The 20,717-nt window shown below is 49.1% G+C and overlaps 1 protein-coding gene across 1 annotated transcript in view; it reads right to left on the bottom strand.

Moving 5' to 3' along the window:
* Positions 1 to 11,876, bottom strand: part of TSPAN33 (tetraspanin 33) — a 31,441-nt gene extending 19,565 nt beyond the window's left edge. Inside the window, exons 1-2 of the mRNA XM_084811677.1 lie at positions 11,604 to 11,876; positions 1,345 to 1,402 (exon numbers count right to left, since the gene is read on the bottom strand). Of these exons, the coding sequence (XP_084667803.1) occupies positions 1,345 to 1,402; positions 11,604 to 11,714 (169 nt within the window). The 5' untranslated portion in view covers positions 11,715 to 11,876. The remainder of the gene's footprint in view (positions 1 to 1,344; positions 1,403 to 11,603) is intronic.
* Positions 11,877 to 20,717: the final 8,841 nt, after the last annotated feature.

The raw sequence follows: 20,717 nt of genomic DNA, 5'->3' as shown, positions 1-20,717 counted from the left end.
ACATTTTAGAGAGGGGAAACCCCTGCGCAGAAGCAAGGAAACCACCAAACCATTGGTGGATGGGGGCGGGGGGAGAAGGGAAAGGGGGCATGGCCATCTGAGGAACCCTGGAGGGCTGGAGTGGGACCCCAGGCAGGCTGGAGTGGGCCCACAGGACTGAGGACCAACACCCATGGACTAGATGAACTACTTTCATCCCCCTAGCGATGGATATGACTCACGCTTTTATTTATATATAAATTCCATCACTCATTAGCTTCACCTATGGCTCAAATTACTTATGTTTCTACTGAATGGAAGCTCAGGAATATTAAGCACAGAGGGTTTCAACATCCTCACCCCAACGGATTTATTTCACCTCAACAGTGCAAAGGAGGTCAGCTTGGCATCGTAGTCTATGTACACAGCATCCGCTCTGCAAGACTTCTGGTTTCAGATCAGAGCAACCCAAAACTGTCCTGATGGCTGGGCTGACCCTACACCAAACGGCACCTCAGACGAGGGAGCTCCCTGGGCATCCCCTCCCTTTGCTGAACTTTGGAATCCCCAAACGTGTATTGCATCTGCAGCCCGTTCGACAGCTCCGATGCAAGATTTGCCTGCATGATTCATCCCTGTAATAGGAGCTGATCAATCCGCAGGCATGGGTCCAATCCCAATCCCTCACATGGGCACCAGCGGAGCTGATCAATCCGCAGGCATGGGACCGATGTTATTTTTCCGTGAATGCACAAGCCACAGTCAAGAAGCACAATGCAAAAAAGGGGAAGTTGCTCAACACCCCCCCCCCCATCTCTGCGGCATCTTGGCATATTTCTTTCAACTGGTCATCCTTGGGAAGCATTCATCATATGGGCTATGTGGGAATTCTGAGCAACAGGAGCAGCAAGTGGGACAGCTGAGTTTGGACTGTTATGGACTACAGATGCTGCTTCTACTGCAGACAACTTTGAATCACGTTCGTCACTGAGATAGTCAAAGCAGGCCTGAAATGTTTCTCCACAGACTTAACCTGAAAATTGACTTTCCCCGCTGGCCTGTTTTAGGCCAAACCACCTCGCCACACACATGACTCGCTCTGCGGAGGCCTCCAGGAAACCTTCTGCTCTGGGCAGGGCAGGGAATTTGTGGCATACGAAGCTGCCTATATTTACCAAACAGCCAAATGTGGGCTTATGCCTTAAGAGATCTCATTGCTATGTTTTTTAAATGGTATTTTAATGTGATTTATTGTTTTAAGCTACTTTAAATTATTTTTGTAAGCTGCCTTGAGTGCCATTTTTTGGTAGAAAGGCGGGGTATAAATCAAATTAATCAGCAGCAGCATCTCTCTCCATTCCTCACCTGCATGCTTCATCAACCGGGCGTAGACTCCCACGGCCACCATTGCCATGGAGATCATCTGCAGACAAAGAAGCCGAGAAGGTCAGAGCGGCTGCCCAGCCAGAAGCTTGTCCAGTCACTGAGTTGTCCATGATGTTTGGGGATGATGGGATTTGTAGTCCACCCCAGCAGGAGGGCTCCAGGTTGGGGAAGGCTGCCATTCATCAACCCCGCTGCAGCAGGGGAAGGGGACTTCCAAGGTGTGGGGCAAATACACACCGCCAGTCCACCCAATCCAGACCCCCAGAATCTCCCTAGTCTGGGGGTGGGCAGAAGGCAGCTCTCCAGATGTTTGAGGGGGGAAACCTTACAGATCACCATCTGGACGCTATGGCTGAATGCACCAGAAGCAGGAGGGTGGGAAAAAACAACCAGTCCCATGCTAGAGACACTTGCCCCAAACCAGGAACAGTCCAGATGGCTCCAGCAAGCAATATAAGCCACAATAAATCCCATCTTAAATACTGATAATGTCACTACATCCCAAAGGAATATTAAATCCTCAGAACAACCCTGTCAGGTAGGTTAGGTTGAGCATGCACAATGGAAATGAGAGCTTTGAGGTGCTCTAGTCCGGCTTTCCCCAACCTGGTGCCCTCTGGGTGTTGGACTACAAGGCCCATCACCCCCAGCCAGCAGGTTTGTAGGTACTAGGCAGAGGACTCTGTGCCACTTATGAGCAGGCTCAACACGGTGCCAGAAATGGTCCAGATCCACAATGCTGGGGACGGCACAACCTTTTGCAGAAAAGTCTCACTCCACCGCCCACCCCAAATCATCAGGTGCCAGATGACTGGCATCCCCACTGACACCCTTGGCAAAGACTCGACAGAGAAAGCACCAGCCAAAAAGACCAGGCATGCCCACCCCAGAAATCTCCCTCTCCCTGCCACCACCCAGGCTGCAGCGTTCTTCAGAAAAGCAGAGCGTGGGAGTAGACGGGAACATTCGGAGCTAAGTGGGCCATTAGCTGCCCGGTGGCAACCTTTTGTCCCTGGCACAGGACAGCAGGTGCAGTGCAAGAAGTAAGGGGGGGAGGCTTCAGACAAAGGCCTCCCCCCCACACATTGCCTTGTTGGCAGCAGCAACTTTTCCTCTCTTTGGTTTCAATGCTTCTCCAAACCATGCCAAGCATAATTACACCTAATGAGAACGGGCTTTGTAGCACCTTAAAGCACCCTTCCCCCTGGTGCCCCCCAGATGTGTTGGACCACAACTCCCAGAAGCCCCCAGCTTGTTTCCCAACACATCTGGAGCGCCCCAGATTGGGGGGGGGTACATTAAAGATTTGCTATGCAATCGTATGCATGTCTACTCAGAAGGAAGCCCCGCTTACTTCGAGAAAAGTGGGTATAGGATTGCAGTTTTATCATCACATAAACTGTTGTAGAGCCCTAGTGTGAGTGTAGATAAGAGAGAGAGAGAGAGAGAGAGAGAGAGAGAGAGAGAGCGAGCGCGTGCGGGCGCGCACACACACAGAAGGCATCCACATCCATCCATCCCATTCTCTCTCCCCGCTCCCTCTCCCCTGCCACCTCTCCCCAATGTAGCAATTAAGCTTAGAAAAACATTTTAACAGATTGGCCTGGGGACTTAGTCCTCCCCCCACCCGCCCCGCCAGCTGAAATGCACTCCGGCTCCCAAAAATCACCTCACCTCCGCACGGCATTTGGCTTAAGAAAAGCTTAAGTGATCCCACTTACGCAACTGGGATCCATCGCCCTCCGCCTGGTTGCCGCATGGGAGTCAGGGCTGAGGAGGGGATAGCGTGGGCCGGATCCAAAGGTGCTGCTGTGACCCACAGCACTGGATCCAAAGGTGCTGAGGGCCACCCCTGCTATACAGCAACCATGAAATCCAAGGAAATTTGGAAGAAGAGGGGGCCTTCTGGATCTATAGACTCAACCGGCCTCCCCCAAACTGGTGCCTTCCAGATGTGCTGGGCTATTATCTACTGCAACCCATGAACCACCCATAGGGATAAAGACAAATCTATTTGTTGCTGTTGTTCAGTCATCTCCGACTCTTCGTGACCCCATGGGCCATAGCACGCCAGGCCTTCCTGTCCTGCGCTCTCTCCCGGAGTGTGCTCAAGTCCATATTCATTGCATCGGTGATGCTATCTAGCCATCTCATCCTCTGCCGTCCCCTTTTCCTTTTGCCTTCAGTCTTTCCCAGCATCAGGGTCTTTTCCAGGGAGTTTTCTCTCCGCATTAGGTGGCCAAAATATTTCAGCTTCAGCTTCAGTATCTGTCCTTCCAATGAGCACTCAGGGTTGATTTCCTTTAGGACGGACTGATTTGACCTCCTTGCAGTCCAGGGGACTCGTAAGAGTCTCCTCCAGCACCACAGTTCGAAAGCATCAATTCTTCGGCGCTCAGCCTTCCTTATAGTCCAGCTCTCACAGCCATACATTACTACTGGGAAAACCATAGCTTTGATTATGCGGACCTTTGTCGGCAAGGTGATGTCTCTGCTTCTTACTATGCTGTCTAGGTTTGCCATAGCTTTCCTCCCAAGGAGCAAGCGTCTTTTAATTTCACGGCTACAGTCACCGTCTGCGGTGATCTTGGAGCCCAAGAAAATAAAATCTGTCACAGCTTCCATTTCTTCCCCTTCTATATGCCAGGAAGTGATGGGGCCAGATGCCATGATCTTCGTTTTTTTATAACTGGAGATTCAAACACATCACTCTGAAACTGGCCAGCAGAGATGAACAGAGCATTGGCCAAAAGCATCCAGTTAATACCCCTATTTGACAAATGAGGAACACTGAGGCTGGGCAATGAGCCATGGCAGAGATTGTTTCCCCTTGCCATTTCCCTTGCTCTCGGTATGAGTATTGGGGCCCGGGAGATCTACTGCAAATCACCCAGAGATCTAAAAGTAGATCCAATCCTACTGTCTGCGTGCCCCCATCTTAGCAAGTGTGTGGCCACGGTGAGTTGAGCTGTGGCCCTGGTGCATTGGACTCCAAGCCCCATCATTCCCAGCCAGCATGACCAGATTGAGGAACACTGCTAGGGGTGTGTAGACCATCAAGAGAAGAGCAGCAGGAACAGGCAGTAGGGGGGACACTTCAACTTCTAAGGGAAGAAGTGCAAAGAGGGCCTGCTCCCCAAGGTTAAAAAATGCTGTAACAATTGGCTGCCCGAGTTTGCATTGTGGTCTTAAGCACTCCCGCCTCACACACATTTATCAGCCATTTTTCCATTTTAAAACAACAACACCGTTCACCTTTAACCCTTTTTACAAGAGCCACTGTTCCTGTTTGGAGATCTTGGGATCATAAACCTGCCCCACCCGTTTTACCTCTCACATCTTATTCTCAATCATCCTCTTAAAAACCCCAAACACATGACATAAAGGATATCAACAAGGGTACAAAAATGAGCTGGTTTCAGATCTATCAGATTAGGCCAGGGGCACACAACCTTTTTGGCTCCGAGGGCCACATGTGATGTTAGCTTGGGGGCCACACACATGCATGTACACAATGTGTGTTCATATATGCATGTAAGTAATTCTGATACAAATCACCCTTTCCTGATACCAGCAAGGAAAGAGCCCTCTGTATTAGGATCACTGGGGAAAAGAATCTGAGGGAGGGCTGGTCAGGGCACTGCTGAGCCGCAATTGAGGCCCTAGTGGGCCCCTGGGCCATGGGTTGTGCACCCCGTGGAACAGAAGACATGGGGCGGGGGGAGAATAGGGCATGGAACAGAGTTTCCTGAAGACGACATGATAGGCTGGCCGGCACTCTGAGCAAAAGTCCAAGGTGGCCTCCATGGTTCTCCCTGCCACATTTTATCCTCACAAGAATCCTGTGAGGTGGGTTAGTCTAAAAGAGAGCAACTGGTCCAAGATGACTCACTGACCTCCACAGCTGAGTAGCCATTAGCTATGCTGGCTGGGAATGATGGGAGTTGTAACCCAACACATCCAGAGGGCACCAAGTTGGGGAAGGCAAATGGAACATTATCAATCTGACCTGTTGCTGTCTTGCCCTCCTTTTGGCATAACCTGCAGCTAACCAGGTGAGGGAAACATTCAGCCTGATAGGAATCTAGACCAGTGGAGGCTGGAGTCACTGGGTCTGCACATGTCCTGTTGCAAGGATGCCCCAGGTAAACAGGTGTTATTATACACTTTATGGCAGCCTTCCCCAACCTGGTGCCCTCTAGATGTGTTGGATCACAACTCCCATCATCCCCAGCCAGCTAGGCCATGCGGATGATGGGAGTTGTAACCCAACACATCTGGAGGGTGCCAGGTTGGGGAATACTGCCCTAGGACAGAGGGTCTGGTGCCCTCCAGATGTTTTGGACTACAACTCTCATAAGCACCAACGTTTCGCCATTCTGGCCAGAGCTTATGGCAGCTGTAGTCCAACACATCTGGAGGGCTCTGGCTGGGAATTGCAGTCCAACACAACTGGAGGGCACCAGGTCAGGGAAGGCTGAACTATACAAAGCCTGAGGAACACGCCATGTCACCTGCTCCCAAGCTACAGTGGGTCCGCCACCAACCCAGAGTACGCTTCCCACCCCTCATTTATTTATTTATTTATTTGTAATACTTATACACCATTTAATATAATGACATCTCTAAGCAGTTCACATATAAATATTAAAAACCACATTTAACTCATAATCATGTGTTTTTGATTCATTGGATTCACCATCAGGCAAGCAGCACGGACTTGAAGTGGTGGGTGTGAAATCAGCAACATCCTGTCACATCAGAGATGGGGAACCTGTGGGCCTCCAGATGATGTTGTCCTGCAACTCCCATCAGCCCTAGGCAGAGGCAGGGATGATGAGAACTACAGTCCTGTTGTTGTTGTTCAGTCGTGCCCGACTCTTCGTGACCCCATGGACCATAGCACGCCAGGCCTTCCTGTCCTCCGCTGTCTCCCGGAGCGTGCTCAAGTTCATATTCATTGCATCGGTGATGCTATCCAGCCATCTCATCCTCTGCCGTCCCCTTCTCCTTTTGCCTTCAGTCTTTCCCAGCATCAGGGTCTTTTCCTGTGGAGGGCCACAATTTGCCCATTCCTACATTACGTGTAGCCAATCCAGAACACATCCTGACAGGTATGTATCCGAAGGATGACGATTCGTGGCCCAAATGTTTGAGCAATTCTGCTCAAGGCAAGCCAAAGGACATCTACTCAAGAGGACCCAGTAGCTCGGTGGGAAAGCGCATGCGTTGCACACAGATGGTAAGGGATCGACCCCGGACATCTCTAGTTAAAAGGATCCCTAGGAACAGGGCACAAAGAGACTCCTGCCCGAGACCCTAGGGCAGGAGCGGGCACAAATCTCCAGATGCTTTGGAGCTTGACTCCCAGAAGCCCCTGCTGGCATGGTCAATGGTCAGGAATGCTGGGATATGAAATCCAAACCAACTGGAGATCTACGTTTTGCCCCGTTCTACCCTTAGGGTTACTGCCAGTCAGAGGAGACATGATCTGGGCTAGATGAATCAATGGTCTGACATGAGATAACGATCGCTTCATGCCTTCATCCCTGTTTATACGGTGCTATGATCTGTAGAACCAATGTCATCCCTCCTAACTGAAGCCTACAGCAAAGGCTGGCAACAAGCTCCACCCTTCCTCTTTATTTGGAAAGGGAAAAACTTTTAAATATTTAGAAGCCCCCTGGTTTCTCTCTTGTAGAGGCCAGACGGTTACTGAAGACAGCCCTCTGCAACCAGTTGCCCTCCAGATATACTTGCCATGCTGGCAGGGATGATGGGAGTTGTAGTCCAGGTTGGGGAAGGCCATCTCAGGTTAACACATTTTCTACAACAAAACACACAGCTTGCTTCCGTTTTGTAGCCCCACTCCAAGCAAGCAGCTTTTCTGACATAGGATCACAAGAAGGAAACTGCTTTACTATACATTACGTCAGACCACCTAGTCTGGTTATGGTCTGTTCTGGCAATGGCTCTCCAGGGTCTGAAGTGGAGGGTCAGAGATCTTTCCCAACCCCACAGCTTGGGACCTATTTAGCTGGAGATGCCAGGGGTCAAATCTGGGATGTTCTGCATGCAAAGCAACTGCTTTACCACTGAGTTTTGGCTTGTATGTACCATTTCTTCCTGCAAATGGAAGCTCTAAAGCAAAGAACGACCGCAGCAGCAGAAGGGAAATTGGCAGAGGCAGGGAGGCTTGATGCAACCTAAATGAAATTAATGTCCTCACCTAAAAGTCGATTACTATGTCCCAGGAGAAATTATACACAGAGCAAATAACGCAGTAACTGAAAATAATTCAGGTAGTCTGTATATCCCCTGCAAAAGCAGCTGAACAGTGAACTCAGGGGCTACTTCAAACCTATGTGGGATCAGGGATCCTTCTAATGGAAACAATTAATTGACCAAAGTGGGCTACAAGGATTGCTATGAGATGGTGGGGAAAAGCCGATGAATGGATAAATATCAGCTTGGAAAAGACATTTAGGAAGCAGTGTCTCCTAATTTTTGATAGCTGGGAAAGTGTGCTCCCCCGCCCTTTTAGTTAAACCCAGAAGCATACTTCACTCTCACACTCAAAAAGGTATATATTTTCTCAATTTAGAACAACGGGTCAGCATTCGTTATTACTTGATGTTCTAGATTTTTATCCCATCTTATTGCCAAAGTCTCAAAGCAGCTAAGAAGAGTAAATACTACAAGAACAATGTAGTATTTCCATCCACTCTTGGGGGGGGAATCACAAAAAAATGTGCAAGCTTTCAAATTCTCCAGATCTCTTGATCAGACAAGAGATTACAAGAAGGTATTTGTAATATCTTGCCCAACGAAGATATCTGGAGATCTCAAAAGCTTGCACATTTTGCTGATCTTTGAGATAACCTAATAAAGATAGTCCACTATACTGATTTTGGAATTTTTCTTACGGCCAACACGGCTGCTTTTGTTTTTCGTACGACATGGGGAAAAACCCTAAAATGGCAGATAAGAACAAGAATAAAAGCAGCCAAGAAAACTCAGTTCTAACCCAGGGGGAAAGTCTGGAGGGGAAAGTCTGGAACTATGAAATTAAAGACCATTAAAATCTCACAAATACAAACTTTGTCAGGCGCCTAAAAAATATACTGATGAAGGTGCCTGGTGAATGTGACTCAGGAGGGAGTTGTACAGTTCAGGAGTCATTGAAGAAAAGGCCCTGTCTCTGATAGCCACTAGGGAAGCACCTCTGAAGATCTGAGCAAGCGAGCAGGTTCATATGGGGGAAATGCTAGTCCCAAAACCATTTAGGCCAGGGGAGCTGAACCTCTTTCAGCCTAAGGTCCAAATTCAATTTCAGTGTTGCTCTCAGGGGCTGCACTGCATTGGTGGATGGGGCCAAAGGCAAAAGGGGCCAGGGCAAGAGGCAAAAGGGATGAGGCCAAACATACAAACACACCATCACATTTTAGGTTACAGCTCTTCCTGCAGACACCTAAGCCTTGGGAGAGACATTTCAACCCTCAAGCATAGGAGGAAGTCTGCACAAAAGCTGGGAAACCATCAAACAATTGGTACTCGAGGGAAAGGGGTGGTCCCAGGGAAGGGGTGAAGCCATCTGGGGAACCCGGAGGGCCATTGGGGCCCCAAGTAGGCAGGATCTGGCCCACGGCCCTGAGGTTCAACACCCCTGATTTACAGCTTTCTGGGCCAAGACCAGCACCTTGAATTGAGTCCAGAAGCAGACAAGGATTCTTCTGCAAGATATTAGTATTGCCTTTGGGGAGTCCCACGTTCCTTTTTGCTGAGTCATTTGGGGCTCAGGGTAGGGCTGGGCTTTAAGGGAAAAGGGGTGGTGCTTCTGGGATTCCCTTATGTTGTTCTTAGCTGTGGAGTGGGCAGTATCGGGAATCCTGGGGCATCCTTACTTCTCTCCCTCAGGGTGACATTGATATTCATATACTGATGGACTCGATGGTCTTATAGGCCCCTTCTAACCCTACTATTCTATGATGAAGAAAGGGGAAGGGATCAGTGCTGCAGAGGGCTTCCCTCCCTGCTCTGAGCACAGACTGGTGGCGGCATCCAAGAAGCTGGCTTCATTTTCCTCGGTCTGCTTCAGCCCTGCTTATGGAATGCTTTTGTGCAGCTGGCATATGGTTTGGAAATTGATGCCACCGAAGTTCCAGAGGGGTCCTGATGCGACCAGCGCTATTTCTCATCGGCAGCGACTTGGGTAAAGGGATGGACATGCCACTCATTCACATTGTAGACAACAGTTATTCCTTGAAAGGCCTGGCAATGTTTTAAAGCATAGCCAATCCTGTAGGATGATGGGCGTTGCAGTCCAACAACATTTGGCAGACCACATGTTCCCCATCCCTGCTTTGAAGGGTGACCCCCAAATTCACAACAAAATGGGAAAGTGAAAGAAAAGAGTGTTACACAGGGGAAAGACAAAGATGCAGCACTTTCAAGAGGGCTTTACAGCAAGTAGAAAATTGCAAGTAGAAAACCTCCGAATGACCAGAAACAGTTACACCGCCGACAAGCGGGTAAAAGGCAGATACACCAACATTCCAACTTCTGTTAGAAAGCAGTTTTCCACAACCATGCAGGTCAAACTGCTCCAATTTCTTTTAGCATTTCATTACCTCCCCAAAATATGCAAAGCAGATTACTTTGCGGGAGCTCAACATGACATCAACATCACTGTTGATTTAGAACCCACCCTTCTACTGAAAGTATCCTGAGCAGCACACAGCACAGTCATAAAACTACATAATATGACCAATGCAAACACAAAGAAATTCTAAATGCAAGTGGCAAAACACAACCAACACTAAAAACCAATCAAAAGGGAAATGTTGTACAGCAGCCTCCCCCATCCTTGTACCCTCCAGATGTGCTGGACCACAACTCTCGCTATGCTGGCTGGGAATGATGGAAGATGCAGTCCAACACACCTGGAGGGCACTAGGTTGGGGGAGGCTCTTCTACGCTAAAATGAGCCACAGCAAAATGAGGTGCCACACGTTAAAAGCCTGCCAAAATAAACATGTCTTCAGTGTCTGGCAAAGGATGCAGGAAGGGGGATTTCAAGGAGGGGGCATTCCAGAGTGGGCCAGAGAGAACAGCCAGCCTCCTGTGTTCATCTGCTGGATCTCTTGGGATGGGCAAGGCCTCGGACACAGGTCTTCATTCCTATCCTATCTCATAAGAACAGAAGAGCCCTGCTGGATCTGGCCAAGGTCCATCCAGTCCAGCATTCTGTTCACACAGTGGCCAACCAGCTGTTGACCAGGAACCCACAAGCAGGGCACGAGTGCAGCAGCACCCTCCCACCCAGGTTCCCAGCAACTGGTGTACAGAGGCACACTGCCTCTGATACTGGAGAAAGCACACAGCCATCAGGACTAGTAGCCATCAATAGCCTTCTCCTCCTCCGTGAATGTGTCCAATCCCTTTTAAAGCCATCCAAAGTGGTGGCCATCATTACATCTTGTGGAAGTGAGTTCCATAGCTTAACTATGCACTGGATCCAACACTCCATGCTGAGCTCTGCATTTCTAGGGAGCTGTTGGCCAGGGCCCCTGGTCAGGGATCTGGACGAACCATGGCCAGAAGCCCTTCTCCTCCATGTCAAACTGATGATGGCACTGCACCTGCAAAGGACTGACCCTAAGCCCACCTTCTCTAACCCAGCACTCTCCAGATGTACTTGGGCTACAACTCCGCTCAACCCCAGCCAGCATGCTGCCTGGGGATGATGGGAATTGTAGCCCAAACACATCTGGAGGCCACCCTACCCTATCACCTCCGCTTCCTTCTCTCTGGACAGGGATCATAACTCTGCAGCGGCACACATGCTCCACACTAAGAAGATCCCTGGGTTCAACTCCCAGCATCTCTGGCTCTGGATTCAGGTGTGAGAGAGAAAGTGTCCAGCCTCTTGTGAGCCTCTTTTGAACCCAGATCACCCGACTTTAAACCTAAACAATCAATTTTCTCTCCCCCTTTTTAGGGCGGCTCTCCGATGCCCATTTTCCACTCATATCCCTCCCACTCCAGAAAATATATCCCGCTCCTCACAGGACGACAGCCGGCAAAAGAGCAATTCGCGGCGCGCGACCCGACCACGAACGCGCGCTCGAGGGCACGCGCGGGGAGCCCGCCGCCTTCTCCTCGGGCCGTCCGGCGCGCGCGCGCTCCCCGGGCGCGGGGGTCGCGGGCGCCGGGGCCCCGCGCCGCGCGCGGCTCACCCAGAAAACCAGGTTGAAGAAGAAGAGCAGGTATCTGGCCAGCGGGCTGACGAAGGAGAAGTCCTCCCCGCGCTGCGGGCCGCAGGAGCCCCCCGCGGGCCTCTTGGCCATGGCCGCGGCGCGGCACGGCGGCGGGGCAGGAGCGGCGACCGGCGCGACCCGCGCCGCCGCCGATTAGCCTCCGGCCTGCGCAGCGAGCCGTGCGGTGCGCCCCGCCCCGCCCCTTCGCGCCAGGCTGGCCGCCCACTGGCCGCGCTCCCCTCCCTCTTGTGTGATCGCTGCGTGCCGCCCCGAGGCGCCGGCGGCTAAGCCTGCGAGGCGGAGGAAAAGCCTCTTAAAGGAGCCGCGGCCCGCCCGCCCGCGCACCGCTGGGTTGTCAGTTCAGGGCGCGATCCTACGCACGTTCAGACAAAAAAAAGACACCCACCACGCCCAGCATCCCCCAGCCGGCATGGCTGCCTGCGGCATGCTGGGGGTTAGAATCATAGAATCATAGAATAGTAGGGTTGGAAGGGGCCTACAAGGCCATCGAGTCCAACCCCCTGCTCAATGCAGGAATCCAAGTCAGAGCATCTCTGACAGATGGCTGTCCAGCCTCGTCTTAAAGGCCTCCAGTGTGGGAGAGCCCACCACCTCCCCAGGTAATTGGTTCCATTGCCGTATTGCTCTGACACTCAGGAAGTTTTTCCTGATGTTCAGCCGGAATCTGGCTTCCTGTAACTTGAGCCCATTATTCCGTGTCCTGCACTCTGGGATGATCAAGAAGAGATCCTGGCCTTCTTCTCTGTGACAACCTTTCAAGTACTTGAAGAGTGCTATCATATCTCCCCTCAGTCTTCTCTTCTCAAGGCTAAACATGCCCAGTTCTTTCAGTCTCTCCTCATAGGGCTTTGTTTCCAGTCCCCCGGTCATCTTTGTTGCCCTCCTCTGAACCCTCTCCAGTTTGTCTGCATCCTTCTTAAAGTGTGGTGCCCAGAACTGGACACAGTACTCCAGATGAGGCCTAACCAGTGCTGAGTAGAGGGGAACTAGTACTTCCCGGGATTTGGAAGCGATGCTTCTATTAATGCAGCCCAAAATAGCATTTGCCTTTTTTGCAGCCACATCACATTGTTGGCTCATATTCAGCTTGTGATCGACGACAATTCCAAGATCCTTCTCGCTCGTAGTGTGGTTGAGCCACGTATCCCCCATCTTGTAACTGTGCATTTGGTTTCTTTTTCCTAGGTGCAGAACTTGGCATTTGTCCCTATTAAATGCCATTCTGTTGTTTTCTGCCCAGCACTCCAGTCTATCCAGATCACTTTGAATTTTGTTTCTGTCTTCCAAAGTATTAGCTATCCCTCCCAATTTTGTGTCATCTGCAAATTTGATCAGCATTCCCTGCACCTCCTCCTCCAAGTCATTAATAAAAATGTTGAAGAGCACTGGGCCCAGGACTGAGCCCTGCGGTACCCCGCTCGTTACCTCTCCCCAGCTTGAGAAGGTCCCATTGATAAGCACTCTTTGAGTCCGATTCTGTAGCCAACTGTGGATCCACATGATCGTTGTTTCATCTAGCCCACTTCGAGCAAGTTTGCTCATCAGGATATCATGGGGCACTTTGTCGAAAGCTTTGCTGAAGTCGAGGTATATGATGTCTACAGCATTCCCACGGTCTACAAGGGAGGTGACTTGATCAAAAAATGAGATCAGATTTGTCTGGCAGGACTTGTTTTTGACAAATCCATGTTGGCTTCGAGTAATCACGGCATTGTTGTCAAGGTGCTTCCAGATGGATTGCTTTATGATCTGCTCCAGAATTTTCCCAGGGATTGATGTCAGACTGACTGGTCTGTAGTTCCCAGGTTCCTCCTTTTTACCCTTTTTGAAGATAGGGACAACGTTAGCCCTCCTCCAGTCATCTGGCACTTCCCCGGTCCTCCATGATTTCTCAAAGAGAATAGACAGCGGTTCTGAGAGTTCTTCTGCCAGTTCCTTTATTACTCTAGGATGCAGTTCATCTGGCCCTGGAGATTTGAACTCATTCAAAGTAATGAGGTGTTCCTTGACCATATGCCTGTCGATCTCAAGCTGCAATCCTGCCCCTTCAGCCTGTACTTCGCCTTTGCCAGGGGGGTCATAGACCCTCTTTTGGGAGAAGACTGAGCCAAAGTAGGAATTGAGCACCTCTGCCTTTTCTTTGTCATCTGTTATCATTTTGCCATCCTTATTTAATAGCTGAACAACCATTTCTTTCCTCTGCCTTTTACTATGCACGTAGCTGAAGAAAGCCTTTTTGTTGTTTTTAGCATCCCTCGCTAACCTCACCTCGTTCTCCGCTTTAGCCTTCCTGACGCCATCCCTGCAATTCTGTGCTACCTGCCTGTACTCTTCCTTTGTTACTTGGCCTTCTTTCCACTTCTTATATGTGTCCTTTTTTGTTTTCAGGTCATCCCTAAGCTTTTTGTGAAGCCACATTGGCTTCTTCTGTTGTCTTCCACCTTTTCTTCTTGTTGGAATTGTTTGTGATTGTGCCTTGAGAATTTCCTTTTTTAAAAGTTCCCACCCATCTTGGACTCCTTTTCTCGCTAGCATTGTTTGCCATGGGACCTTACTGATCATTGTTCTGAGTTTATTAAAATCAGCTTTCCTAAAATCCAGGGTACGCGTTTGAGTACACTCGGCTTTTGCTTCCCTTAGAACCAAGAACTCAAGTACAACATGGTCGCTTTCCCCCAGAGTTCCTGTAACTGCTACTTTATCCACTAAGTCATCTCTGTTGGTTAGGATCAAGTCAAGGATAGCCGATCCTCTAGTTCCTTCCTCTACTTTCTGTAGGAGGAAGTTATCCGCCACACAAGTCAGGAATTTCCTGGAGGGGCCATGTTTTGCAGAATTTGTCTCCCAACAAATATCGGGGAAATTGAAGTCCCCCATTACTACTACATCATGCTTCCTTAAAACATTGGCTATTTGCTTTTCAAAAGTTTCATCCTTGGCTTCTCCTTGATTGGGTGGCCGGTAGTAGACTCCGACCACCAGGTTCCTTTTATTCTTTGCTCCATTTATTTCAACCCAGATGCTCTCGATGGGGCTACCAAGCTCCTCCTCCTGTATTTCTGTGCAGAGATATGTATTTTTCACATACAGTGCAACCCCGCCTCCCTTTCTGTTCCTCCTGTTCTTTTTGAACAAGTTATATCCTTCAACTGCTGGTTGTGGGACTTTTGTTCTGAGTCAACACGCATAGGATCGTGCCCTAATAAATTCAGGGCCCACATTTCAGCCGCCCCCCATACAAAAAGCCCTAGGTGGCTAACAACGAAGAATTTGAACAAAAAATTAGATAAATAAATAATATATTTAATAAGTGATTAAAACCAGTAAAGAAAAGTAACATCAACAATAATATCTAAGGACGTCAGTTGTCGCGCGCTTGGCACCTGGCACCTGATTGTGTGAACTCATCCCCCCACTGAAAAGCGCTGCTTGTGGTGAATTTGGGTACTTCTAAGTAACGATGGCCTTGGTGTACAAAATGAAGCAGGACAAAAGCTAATAAGAGTTTTGCCAAGAGAACACGCTGATCATAGCAAACACTCTTTTCCAACAGCACAAGAGGCGACTCTACACATGGACATCACCAGATGGTCAATATCGAAATCAGATGGATTATGTCCTTTGCGGCCAAAGATGGAGAAGCTCCATACAGTCAGTAAAAACAAGACCTGGAGCTGACTGTGACTCAGATCATGAGCTGCTTCTTGCAAAATTTCGGCTTAAATTGAAACACGTAGGCAAAACCACTAAACCAGGTATGACCTAAATCATATCCCTGATGAATATACAGTGGAGGTGAGGAATAGATTTCAGGGATTAGACCTGATAGACAGAGTGCCTGAGGAACTATGGACGGAGGTCCGTAACATTGTTCAGGAGGCAGCAACTCAATCCATCCCAAAGAAAAAGAAATGCAAGAAAGCAAAGTGGCTGTCTGATGAGGCTTTACAAGTAGCTGAGGAAAGAAGGGAAGCGAAAAGCAAGGGAGGAAGGGGAAGATATATCCAACTGAATGCAGAGTTCCAGACAATAGCAAGGAGAGACAAGAAGGCCTTCTTAAATGAACAATGCAAAGAAATCGAGGAAAACAACAGAATGGGAAAGACTAGAGATCTCTTCAAGAAAATCGGAGATCTCAAGGGAACGTTTTGTGCAAAGGCGGGCATGATCAAGGACAAAGAAGGCAGGGACGTAACAGAAGCAGATGAGATTAAGAAGAGGTGGAACGAATACACAGAAGAACTATACAGGAAAGATCTGAATGTCCCTGATAGCCATGAGAGTGCGGTCACTGAACTTGAGCCGGACATCCTCGAGAGTGAAGTCAAGTGGGCCTTAGGAAGCATTAGTAACAACAAAGCTAGCGGAGATGACAGTATTCCAGCTGAGCTATTTAAAATCTTAAAAGATGATGCTGTTAAAGTGCTGCATTCAATATGCCAACAAATTTTGAACACTCAACAATGGCCGCAAGACTGGAAAAGGTCAGTTTACATTCCAATTCCAAAGAAGGGCAACGCCAAAGAGTGTTCAAACTACCGCACAATTGCGCTCATTTCACATGCCAGCAAGGTGATGCTCAAAATCCTACAAGCTAGGCTTCAGCAGTATGCGAACCGAGAACTACCGGAAGTACAAGCTGGGTTTCGAAGAGGCAGAGGAACTAGAGATCAAATCGCCAACATTCGCTGGATCATGGAGAAAGCAAGAGAATTCCAGAAAAACATCTATTTCTGCTTCATTGACTACGCTAAAGCCTTTGATTGTGTGGATCACAACAAACTGTAGCAAATTCTTAAAGTGATGGGAGTACCAGACCACCTTACCTGTCTCCTGAGAAACCTGTACGAGGGTCAAGAAGCAACAGTAAGAACCAGACATGGAACAACCGAGTGGTTCAAAATTGGGAAAGGAGTACGACAAGGCTGCATATTGTCACCCTGCTTATTTAACTTATATGCAGAGTACGTCATGAGAAATGCCGGGTTGGATGAATCAGAGGTCGGAATTAAGATTGCCGGGAGAATGATCAACAACCTCAGATACGCAGACGATACCACCCTAATGGCAGAAAGCGAAGAGGATCTAAAGTGCCTCTTGTTGAGGGTGAAAGAGGAGAGTGCAAAAGCTGGTTTGAAACTCAACATTAAAAAAACGACGATCATGGCATCTGGCCCCATCACTTCCTGGCATATAGAAGGGGAAGAAATGGAAGCAGTGACAGATTATACTTTCTTGGGCTCCAAGATCACCGCAGATGGTGACTGTAGCCATGAAATTAAAAGACGCTTGCTCCTTGGGAGGAAAGCTATGGCCAACCTAGACAGCATAGTAAGAAGCAGAGACATCACCTTGCCGACAAACGTCCATCTAATCAAAGCTATGGTTTTCCCAGTAGTAATGTATGGCTGTGAGAGCTGGACTATATGGAAGGCTGAGCGCCGAAGAATCGATGCTTTCCAACTGTGGTGCTGGAGAAGACTCTTACGAGTCCCCTGGACTGCAAGGAGGTCAAATCAGTCCATCCTAAAGGAAATCAACCCTGAGTGCTCATTGGAAGGACAGATACTGAAGCTGAAGCTGAAATATTTTGGCCACCTAATGCGAAGAGAAAACTCTCTGGAAAAGACCCTGATGCTGGGAAAGACTGAAGGCAAAAGGAGAAGGGGACGGCAGAGAATGAGATGGCTAGATAGCATCACCGATGCAATGAATACGAACTTGAGCACACTCCGGGAGAGAGTCTGGCGTGCTATGGTCCATGGGGTCACGAAGAGTCGGACACGACTGAACGACTGAACAACAACAACAAGTAACGATGACGATACTGCAGGAGGTGATGCAAGGTGCACTTGTGATGTCAGATCTGCTGCAACATATTCGCGCAGGGTGGGTTGCAGTTATCTAGTGGTGAACCCGCTTGTGTGCATCTGGCCCCGGCTATGTGAACTGACCTTCAAGGGAAGAGTTGCATGTATGACTGAGTTCAGCTGGGGTCTGCCAGGGGTGTATGATTCTTGCTTGCTCACTCAGACACACATGCGAGTTGTCATCAACTGAGAAAGATGTGTATGCAACCCAGTTTACCGTTCCCATTCCTGAAATAAAGGCAAGGTAACAAGGGCAAAAGTCATGCCCAGTTTAGGGGCTCAGGGTTTTGCCCCAGAATCATCTCTCTCCTGTCCTGTGTCTGTCATTACTGGAGGGCTTCCTACTGTTTATTTAGCTCACCCTTTATCAACATCTTAAGGTGGATCCTAACAAGTAGAGATTAACACCCCCTATTAAAAACAAAATACTCAATTTATTTAAAATAGCCCTGCACTGGCCTTAAGACTGGTCACTGCATGGATCAGACCAAGGGTCCACCCCTTCCAGCATTCTGATCACACAGTGGCCAACCAGCGGCTCACAGAAAACCCACAAGCAGGACATGAGCGCAGCAGCACCCTCCCACCCATGTTCCCCAGCAACTGTTGTACACAGGCAGACTGCCTCTGATACTGGAGGTAGCACATAGCCACCAGGACTAGTAGTCATTGATAGTCTCCTTCTCCTCCAGGAATTTGTCCAACCCCCTTTTAAAGCTATCCAAGATGGTGGCCATCACTACATTTTGTGGAAGTGAATTCCATATGTGCTGAGTGAAGAAGGACGTCCTTTTCTCTGTCCTGAATCTCCCCCAGTCAGCTTCAAGAGATGACCCCGGGTTCTAATATTTTTAGAGAGGGAGAAAAATGTCTCCCTATCCGCTGTTCCCACAGCAGGCATAATTTTGTACTCTACCATGTTTCCTCTTTTCTAAGCTAAATTCCTTTCCTAATTATGCCTAATACGGAATGTGCCTTTTTCACAGCAGCTGCACACTGGGTCGACATTCTCATCAAGCTGTCCACCACAACCCCAAGATCTCTTTCTTGGTTGGTCACTGCTAGCTCAGATCCCATCAGCTTATCCTTGAAGTTGGGATTTTTTCCCCCAACGTGCATCACTTTACACTTGCTTACATTGAACCCCATTTGCCATTTTTATCCACATTTTCCCAGTTTGGAGAGATCCTTTTAGAGCTCCTCATAATCTTTTTGTTTTAACCACCCAGAGGGAGCAATCCTATGGCCGCTAGACAGTGGCTAGACGGCCATAGGATAACTGGTTTTCCGGGAACTGACCTTCCCCCCACTTCCGCGTTGCCTTGGAGGCAGCGAGGAACAGGCCCATGCTCTGCACTCGCAAGAGGAGTGTGGAGCAGCTGAAACGGGGTGTTCCGGGGCGGGGAGGGCGGAAATGCCTGTACGACACATCCAATGTGTTGTACAGCAGCCTCCTCCCCTGCTCAGCCCTCCCACAGCTAGACAGCAGCAATTGGCTGTCTAGCCGAAAATGCAGGGCAGGAGAAGCGCAGAGGGAACGATCCCCTCCGTGCTTCTCCTGCCCTGCTTTGGATAGGTGGTCGCCTCCGAGTTTGGAGGCAGCCGCCTATCTGAACAGGATTGTGTCCTAAATAATTGAGTGTTATCAGCAAACTTGGCCACTTCACTGCTCACTTCTAATTCCCACTAGTTTATGAATAAGTTGAAAAGCGTTGGTCTCAGTACCCATCCCCACTATTTACTTCCCTCCATTGGGAGAATTAATTTTTATTCCTACTTTCTGCTTTCTGTTCTTTAACCAGTTACTGATCCATAAGAGGGCCTCTCCTCTTATTCCAGGACTACTAAGTTTGCTGAGGAGTCTTGGGTGGGGGACTTTGTCAGAAGCCTTTTGGAAGTACAAGTAAGCCACGTCTAGCGGATCACCCCTGTCCACATGTTTACTGACACTTTCAAAGTGTTCCAGGATAAACAACCTGAGTTCCAGGGAGTTTTGAGCCTCATTTTATCAATCAAGTGTAGGGCACAGCTTAAATGTTGAGTGTTCCAACACAAACCTTCAGAATGGGGGAGAAGACTTTTTGGAAGACTCTGGCAGCTGCATTTTTGCAGCCGAAGAATAAAGTGTTGATGGTATCCTTAAAAACAAAAACAGGCTTGTTGTAACATCTAGCCAAACATGACGGCATTGGCGTCCTGGCTTCTGAGACGGTGTCAAGTTTGGCACACGCACTGAGGGCAGCACTTGGGGAGGGGAAATTACTGCAAACCAGGCCGTGATCAGCATTTCTGTGAAAACATTTTTTACACAGAGGTTCTCTTCTATAACCCTCGCTGTCATAAGAACCAGAACAATTTACATGCCCGTTTCAGCTGAGCAAACAGCTCTGTACAAAACAGCCAAGGTGAGCTGGGGATCCAAGCAGAAGCCCTCCGTTTAATCATGAAGCTCTGCGGGTGTCATAAACGCTGTTTTGTTTTTCCCTGGCAGGGCCTCTGAGCCCCCTTCACAGTCGCTTGATCAGTGTTCCCTTTTGCTGTATTCCAGCTCCAAGAGGGTCCTGGAATCATGTGCACCATCTTGCGCCACTGTTCTGCTGAACTGGCTTCTAAGGTGCTTGGAACAACCGCTTGGCAGGACAAAAGTGGGGCCCCACAGCCTCCTGGGAAAAAAGCCAGGGAGATGGAAAAGCACGCCGGGCTCGCTTTGCAGCCTGTCTGGAGTCTCCTCAAAGTCTGGCATGCATGATAGCAGCCCGTCCCACTGCCGTAGCTCAGCAGCAGAGACCCTGCTTTGTATGCAGAAGGTCCCAGGTTCAAGCCCTGGCATCTCCAGGTAGGACTGGAAGAATTCCTGCCTGTCGCCTTGGAGAACTGCTGCCAATCAGCATCAGCAGGACTGGGCTAGATAGACCAAGGGCCTGACTCAGTCTAAGGCAGCCTCCTACGTTCCAGAAGGCTGCAATCCTGCACACACATCCTAGGGAGCAAGTCCCGTTGAACCAGAATTTACTTCCTAGGAAAAGACTATAGGATCAGGCTGCAAACCTACACGGGGAAGGACCCGACTTTTACATCATCTCCACATGAAGGCAGGTTTTACACTCTACGGGCTGTGGGTGGGGGCAACAAGAGGCTTTGGATGAGATCATCAGGCCCCTAGTCATTGCCAAAGATTCATGTTCCCTGATCTGTGAAGTTC

The sequence above is a fragment of the Heloderma suspectum genome, chromosome 7 (assembly GCF_057233095.1).
Source record: "Heloderma suspectum isolate Gila_16-S chromosome 7, 16-S_ref, whole genome shotgun sequence".
Classification (NCBI taxonomy): domain Eukaryota; kingdom Metazoa; phylum Chordata; class Lepidosauria; order Squamata; family Helodermatidae; genus Heloderma; species Heloderma suspectum.
Note: the sequence above shows the minus strand (reverse complement) of the source record. Positions and strands in the feature narration are given on the sequence as shown.